Below are 8,584 nucleotides of genomic sequence, written 5' to 3'. Positions count from 1 at the left end.
GGGCACTGAAAATATATAAACTGGATCTAATTTCAGCTCCTGTTATTTTAGACATTACGATTTGTTTTCTTGTGGAACATCAAGACAATAAATTACAGCCTTCCTGCTGAATTTTACTTGTTTCTATTTTTCTCTCATGCTAATAGTCATGAGAATCACTCAAGTGCTTCCTTATATTACTATTGCAAGAACTTTCAAGTTCTTTAGAAAACCCAGTTCTTTCTCTTAAGAAAACAAATCTTAATTCATTGGAAACATGACATACATTTATTGTATATACGATCTGAGCCCCCATCAATTGGAATTGCTGGACATTTGGACAGAGGCTAGGCTGAAGTTCAACTTTATTTCGTCTTTGATCAAAGAGCTTACTAAATGGAAGTAAACAATACTTTAGAGAAAGATTTACATTTTTTCAAGGAAAAAAACTTATTTAAACTGAGTGTCACATTTCTCAAGCAAATTATTTATGTTAAGTACATGCTATTCCAACTATTTATAAAAGCAGCTCATGATGGATCTCAACCTGAGAGCACTTTATAAAGCACTTAGTGTGCTACAATTCCTTTTTTCCTGAAAAATGAATGTTTTCTTTAAATATTAATCTTAATATATAACTCAGACACACAGTCTTCTTGGCTTATTTAATTTTTGAGGTCTGATTGCAAAAATTGACAAGAACATGTAAATGTATTTACAATCTAGGTACTGAAGGGGTTGCAAAGTGACAGCAGTTAGTGGAGGAGGGATGATTATAAGATACTGTGTAAGTTCTGAGCAGAAATATGAGCAATCTCTGCTTCATAAACATTGCACCCTGGAAGAACGCTCATCCGTTAAGTCTGTTGTGTGCCAAAGCCAGCATACACAGAACTTTCTTCTTTATGAGGAACCGTTTCTTGGGGGTAAATTTATATTGTCTTACATGTGTTTTAAATGTGGGCTTGAAGCCCCAGAGAGTTCTTATGTACCCAGGTAAATAATTAACTTTGCAAACTATGAACATGTTTAATTTGGCTTTTGAAACGATAGTTCTGAGACCAATTGTGCCTTCCTAATTTGGAAATATTTTCTTTCTGGTTTTTATTTTGACATGTACCCAGCCATCTACTTTTGTTGCTATTTCTAGCATCCCAAGGGAGCTGCTTCCATGGTTGTCATAGTGCAGACAAACACAAAAGAAAACCAAGAATTCGGTGCTTTCATAAAGCATTTATTTTTATTTGAAAACATTATACAGGCATTACATTGCCACAGCCAGTCCATAGGGGAGCATGCAAATATCAAAAATGGACAGTTTGTTGAACTTATCGGTGTAAATTTTTTTTGGTTCATATTTTCCATTTGCAGTGTTGTCAGAATTAGTGTGCTTTGTTATGTGGCTTAACAATAGAATCCTACCCATGGGGTAAAATCTGTACTGGTAGCTAGCTGGGGACTACTAAATAGTTATAAATCAAAAAGAAACCCAAAACAAACAATACTACACGCTTGTCAAAAGGTTAATAGCACAAGTTAGCAATATCTAAACTAAACATTGAAACAATTTCATGGGACATGGTGGTGCAAATTTTTCCATTGCTTGGTCACCTGGTCATGTATTTGAGAGTCTGTAGATGTGGGAAGGTCTGACCAAGGCAAGCGCTATCCCCAGTGCAAGTTTTCATTGAGGAAGTGAGAACCACTACTTAATCTCTAGCAGGGTTTAGGAGAACTGTGGTTTGCTTTTACCCGATCAAATTCTGCACAAATTGCTAAAGTCTTATTCATTGAGGAGAGATTGATTGTGGACTTAAAAACTGAAATTTTTGCTGGTGTCTACTGAGGTTATGAAATCTCAGAAACTAAAACAGCTAAAGTTAATGTTGTCCTACCCCCATTTCCCACCCCATTCCCAAAGGATCGATGTTTTTTACACAGAAAAAGAATTTGTTCTTTGCAATTTTTTTTTTTTTTCCTGAAGGGTCAGTCTGGAACTCCTGATCTTGAACAATTCAATATATTACCAACCTTTCTAAATGGAGACAAACCAACACATTGAGGTCACCCAGGGACATGAAAGTCTCAGTACAAGGACACTGAATGATAAAGGGTATACAGCGAATTCATTTTAACATTCACACTTGGTTTCCATACAATGGAGTCAATTAAAATATCCTATAAAATAATTCAGATGGCAACCTTTAGCCATCTGTTGATTGCAAACTTTTTGGAAATTTATATTTTTAAAAAACTTCAGTCTACCGAGTGGACTTGGAAATAATTTCATCCACTCGCTTCTCATAAGACTTTACTAAGTGTCTACAAATCAATGTCATAAAAATGAATCAAAGACAAAAACATCTGGCTTAAAATAAATACTAAAAATGCAATAAATCAAGCAAATTATTCAAACCAAAGGAATGTAAACACAAAAATAAAACCACAGTCTTTAAAGGTCTTCGGATCTGAATGGACAAAATATTCAGAGAAAGGTATTTAATTGGTTGAAAGGTAGCAGAGAGATGATGTTGGCACAGTTGTTTTGATTTGATAGAGCTTTAACACTGATACTTTCCCCATGGAAAATAAAACATGTTTCCTAGGGGGCTGAACTGAGATGACCATTACATCTGAATATCAGAGAAGAGATTTTTTCTTCTCCATCTCCAAGGGTAAGTCCACTCACCCAGTGTAGAAGGCAGGCAAAAAGGCAATGTGGGTGCTGACAGACAGTGAGGGATGCTTTTGCCTGCCAGATTTAGGCCTTGTACAGGCACTCTGGGATCAGTCCTTCTACTGTAGTCTGTCCTTTTACTTTCCAGAGACCCCACTGGTGTTTTGCTTTGCTTGCTTGTGTAACATACATTGATTTAAATTGCCCAGTGTCTCATAAACATGTATTTTTCCCCTATAAACCCTGTAACTCCACTGAGGATCTTTTTGAACGGTATTGAAGTCAGCCAAACTAAAAGAGTACGTTACATACTGACACATAGAATCTATTCTAAATAATAGAGGTCTGTGGTGTTTCTTAATTTCCTGTGTTTGAAAAAAGGGCTATTTTAAGGGCAACAGATTAGACTAGTGACATATCATTCATAGTCTTATCAGGATCCTGCAGTATTCTCTGTGTCCATAAGAATGTTGTGTCAATATACCTGTTATTGAATGGATGCCAAATATGACCAAAATGCCAGACTTTTTCAATGATGACTTCGTTACCACTGCAAAGTGGCCAGATCAATTAAGCCATTTTCAAAGACTGCTCCACATCAGCACCTTGACTTTGTTAGGAGGTGGCACAACCAATGATTTTCCACAATAAAGGTAATTTCCATGCTGGTGTATTTTTAAAAAGGTGTCACAGAATTAAAAGGGCAGAGAACCATGGCTTTTTCCAGCGCCTTGATTAATTTCCATATTATCACTAAGGAAATCTAGAAAAAAAAGAAAAGATAGTTTTTGAAGAGAGGCTACAGGGAGGGGCAGAAAGATTTTATAATTATATACTGCCCTAAACACAGATGATATTATTTCTGGGGGCTCCCAAAAGCCACAGAAATGGAACAGTCCTTATCTTGTTATTACAGGGACTTGATTAGCAGAATCATGAGGCACAACAGAAAGGCAATGGCCTGGAGTAATCAGAGATCAAAATATAAAAAGGCTAAAATGTTTCTTTTATATCTATTCCTAGAATAGAGAATTATATGGTCAGTTGCCCCTCCCTACAAAGGTCACAGCACAAAATACTTATTGAGCAGGCAATCCAACAGGTAACAGAGGAAACCATGAGCCACCAGGTCCCTAGGATAAGGAAACTTCTCAGGGGTGGAGCTCCTGTGGCATGCATCACTCATATAGTCTGTGCAAAAAAATAAAGTATGACTCTTAAAAAGTGAATTGCCATAGAAAAGTGGGGTTTATGTTGACTACATGTGGCTCTGGCAATAATTTCCGTCAGGAGTACAAAACATCCTCCTGAAAGTTGGTGTGATAACAGTAACAATAATAATAATATAAATCATAATAACAATAATACTTGCTTTTGATTCAAAGGTTTTCACAGTAATGAATGCAGGGGAGTTGTGATCAGGATACACATTAGCTAGGCATCTTTCCGAGTCAGGTGGATTAGAGCCTGTGTCTCCAGTGATGTTGAGCTTGTTCCTTTCACAAGCTTTCAGAGGATTTGCTACCTTGCAGTCCACCTGTGTAAACTGCACCTAGTAAATACCTTTCTCTATGTACAATACAGAGATGATGGGCAAAAACATGGCCAATGAGTTGGCCTCAGTGGGCAGGGCGGGCCTCACCCTAGGCCACACGAACATGAGGCTCCTCTTCGGTCTCCTGGCCCAGGCTGGTGTAGGTGACTGAGGGTTCCACCTGAGCTGTGGTCGGTAAGTCCACAACAGGTCCTGAAGGATTGCGGAACTGCTTATACACTCGGGGGTCCTGGGCTATGTAGGTGGAGGTGGAGGAGTAGAGCACCAGCCCAATGAGGATGGTGAAGAAAGACAGGAGATAAAGTCCTGAAAACTAAAAAAACACAACAGTAAAGTCATTTGACAGCCAGGGCAGAACCACTGACACATTAATGAGGCACAGAGAGATGTGAACAGAGCTGCTTCCTCTCAGAACAGGCAGCGTGATGAGTTGGCCAATACCCTTGATGGAGAATGAATTTTCTCATCCTAAACTGGCTTGGTCCTATTGATTCCCCTTGTCTTTCCTAGACCCTGTGGTTAACACAGAGGAACACTTCACTAATCGTCTCTAAAGTGCCAATCTGAGGATCTGGTATGGCGCGAGAACTAGTTAAGCACAACTTAAAATGCATCAAGTTAAAAGCAAAAAATCTCCAGTATCACTCAATAAAAAGTTGGTTGGTTGTGGCTTCATTAAACTTAGAGAAATACAGATATCCCCTTTAGGGCTGTAATGAAGCCATAAACAACGAATGGCTCACTGACAGCTGCATCAGGGCACTCTCGTTACACCTTAATCCAATTCAGACACTATTTGTCTTCCTAGTAGGAATTGTTATTGACTTTGGTAAATATCTTTGCAAGATTAGATTATCCTTGGACAGAAAGAAATAGTATAACTTTCCATTCCTGACCCACTGATCTATAAACAAAACCAAACAGGACTGTATATACAACATTCTGCTTCCTAATCTACTTGCTTGACAATTCAGAGAGTTTGGGGGGAGAGGGAGAGAAAATACTGGTTTATACAAGTCGCAAGAATTTACGTATGTTTTTGGAAATTTATGACTTCTAGACCTTCTTGAGTAGTTACACTGGAAGTAGTTACTTCAGTAGTTACTGGGGAAAGAGTATGGTAACAATATGAGTATTGCCATTTCCTGTGTTTCATTCATTCATTCATTCATTCATTCATTCATTCATTCATTCATTCCCTCCTTCATTAAATGAATAGTTTCTTATATGCCTTCTCTATATCACACACTGAACTATGTACTGGGGAAAGAGAAATGAAACATATGTTGATCCCTACCATTTAGGACTTAATTGTCTCAGTGGCCAAACAGGTACAGATAGACAAAAACAACACAATGCACTTACAGCATGCCAAATCTCATTTCAGTCAATAGCTAATATCCCAGTCTTGACCACATCCTGTGTCCATGGGGAAAAAGGGATCAATTTTATTGTCCTTTTTAATGCTAATACTGAAAGAACTAAAAACTGCTAAAAAGACAAAAATTAATTGGAAGTTGGAAGAAAGGAAGACAGGAAAATGACCCAGAGATCCTATGAAGTAAGTTACAAGGCTATAATAAAAAGCTAAAAGATGGCTCTAACTGTAGTTCAATAATAGGAAAGGGAGTCTTGAAAATGGCTCATAAAAAAAGGTATCCCTGCAACTAAACGTCCCTTCTACAGTGTTGTTTTCTTTCTTTCTTTTTGCAGCAGCAAGGGAGCTAAGACTAAAGATGCTTTTCTGATTTTCTTTCTAGAGCACTCCACACCCTGTCCCTCAATTCCTTTATTTTTCACATTGAAACCATGATAACCCTAGTTCAGATGGATTTATGTACTAGACTCAGTTTGTAACAGTTTCACTTAATTAACTTGACATAATTTACTTTTCCCAATGAAAATAAATGTGCCTTATTCTTTGATTCATAAATTTGTAAAATAAAATGGTAGAAAAAGAACACTAACAGTACAGTCATGTATGATCTCAGAAAACCTATTTACACTCAAATTTGCTTCCTGAAATTCTATATTCAGGAGCTTCACCCTTTACCTGAAACTTTGGTGAATGAAATAGGTCTGTTCCTAACATTATCATCACTTCAAATATTTTATTAATTACTTTCACTTTCAAAACTCCACCCATACGTCTCTAGTTTCAAGCAAAGGGTCTGAGGTGTGAACCTGCCTCTACTGCAGCATATGGAGGTAGATAGATGACGAATGAGCATTTTATAGTTATCCCTGCATTCTAACCACCAAGCTGGCTTCAGATCTCAGCTCTACCACCTTCTAGCTTCAATTCTGGACACATTTCTTAACCTTTCCAGGTCCAAGCTTCCTTATCAGTAAAGCACACCTATTATAGGTTGGTTAAAAGATTAGATTCCATAAGGCATGTAGAAGAACACTTATCACAGTTTCTATCTTGCTGCAAACATTCAATTCACATTAGCTTCATTCTTATTATTTTTTTGTTATTACTATAGCACTTATTTTATCATAGCAATACTGATATATCTTATAATAATCTGATATAATCATTGGTTAAATTGTCTTTTTTTTCTTTTTTCTTGAGACAGGGTTTCACCTCTGTCACCCAGGCTGGATGCAGTGGCACAATCATGGTTTACTGCAGCATCAGCCTTCTGGGGTCATGTGATCCTCCCACCTCAGCTTCCCGAGTAGCTGGGACTACAGGCACCTGCCACCATGCCTGGCTAATTTTTGTATTTTTGTAGAGACAAGGGCTTTGCCATGTTGCTCAGGCTGGTCTCAAATTCTTGGGCTGAAGCTGTCTGCCTGCCTTGGCCTCCCAAAGTGTTAGGATTATAGGCGTGAGCCACCGCATCTGGCCTAAATTGTCTTTTTTCAATAGTCTCTTGATTACAAGGATGTGTCTTGTTTGACCAATGCCAAGTACAGAGCTTGGCACCATGTAGACATCTACTAAATATTATCTGCTATTTCTTTTTTTATCTTGAATGAATAATGGGGAAGTTTCAGACTAAAGAAAGAAACATAATAAAAAAAATCAGCCTGTACCAGTAGAGTAGTTCAAACATTTTAGCTTTAAACTAGATAATGCAATGCCTTTCTAGTACATAAAATGCTCAACAAAAACCCGTTAAGAAGGAAGTCCTAGTATGAATCTACAATCATTGACTCCAAAAATCATCTTCAAACCTGGGGTCAGTCAGAGGAGTGTGATAGGACGATGAATTGGAAGAGACAATGAAGAAAGCCAGAGTCTGGATAGAAGACTCAGGGCTGCTGATCAGTGGACTGGCATAGAGGTGTCATAAACTTGGGGTGGGCAGGATTTGGCAATTGAAATAATGTAGTGGTAGAGACAGGAAAGGATTGAATACAGAGTATCCAGGTAGAAGGATTGGATTCCTCTCCATTTATGATTTTAGACTTGATCAATATGACAAAGAATATACTGTTAAATTTTGTAAAGCTAATGCCTTCACCATTGTAAGAAATGATACTTTAATGTACTGCTTAAAGGATCATCCCTTTTTTGGACATGGAACCATCAGGTTGAGTGAGAAATTCATTACAGAATTGTTTTCTTGGGACACAGCTTTAGCATAATAACACATAGTTTATTTTTAATGCACTTCTATTTAATTCATATGGAATTCAGTCAAAAAATAGCTCCAAAGATAGAGAGCATGGGATTTTATAGGGTGGAAGTATCTTGGAAGTCACCCAAGAGGCTTTATGAATAAATGGTAGAGAAATTTTTCATTTTAGATACAAGCCCAAAAAGACAGCAGTCAAGCAAGCATTATGATTAATCAGGATAAATGTTGAATGTTATAAATGTTGAGAGAAAGGTTTGCTTCTTAAAAAATAAAAGTAAAAAAAAAAGTTTTATTTTTCCCTCTTTTTAGCTTAACTTGAAAAAAGAAAATTGAATCAGGGATGCCTAATAGAATGACCCCCTATTCTGGATGGTGCACTTTTCTTGTAGAGCGTTCATTTCAAAAATCAATCAATCAGACAAAAATATTGCACAATCTAGGCTGCTTAACTTACCAACTGCAAAGAAATACTTATTTCTACCTCCCCAAGTAAAGAGAACAGGAACTTCTCTGGAATGCTACATGAGGACTGAAAACTGTCTCTGAGTTACAGGTAAGGGAAGCTCAGGCAGAGGCTGGCTGTCTCCACTGGAGAGCTGGGGCTGCTTGCTATCCAAAGTGTACTTGAAGGGCTTTCCCTTTGCAAACTGTAGCCATCAGAATATGTTGTTTTTTCGGTGCTGCAGACACACTTTTTCCTGCATTTTATCTAACTGGAAGCCTTAAGAATCTGAGAAAGGATAACTCCTGTATTAACACGACCATATTGCAGACGCTGTT

At 37.6% G+C, this 8,584-nt stretch overlaps 1 protein-coding gene across 1 annotated transcript in view; it reads right to left on the bottom strand.

The window, feature by feature from the left end:
* Nucleotides 1-2,980: 2,980 nt before the first annotated feature.
* The window catches only part of SLC35F1 (solute carrier family 35 member F1), a 420,547-nt gene continuing 414,943 nt past the window's right edge, over nucleotides 2,981-8,584 (bottom strand). The window contains exons 8-9 of the mRNA XM_038000977.2: nucleotides 4,299-4,524; nucleotides 2,981-3,419 (exon numbers count right to left, since the gene is read on the bottom strand). Of these exons, the coding sequence (XP_037856905.1) occupies nucleotides 4,300-4,524 (225 nt within the window). The 3' untranslated portion in view covers nucleotides 2,981-3,419; nucleotide 4,299. The remainder of the gene's footprint in view (nucleotides 3,420-4,298; nucleotides 4,525-8,584) is intronic.

This window comes from Chlorocebus sabaeus, chromosome 13 (assembly GCF_047675955.1).
Source record: "Chlorocebus sabaeus isolate Y175 chromosome 13, mChlSab1.0.hap1, whole genome shotgun sequence".
NCBI lineage: Eukaryota > Metazoa > Chordata > Mammalia > Primates > Cercopithecidae > Chlorocebus > Chlorocebus sabaeus.
Note: the sequence above shows the minus strand (reverse complement) of the source record. Positions and strands in the feature narration are given on the sequence as shown.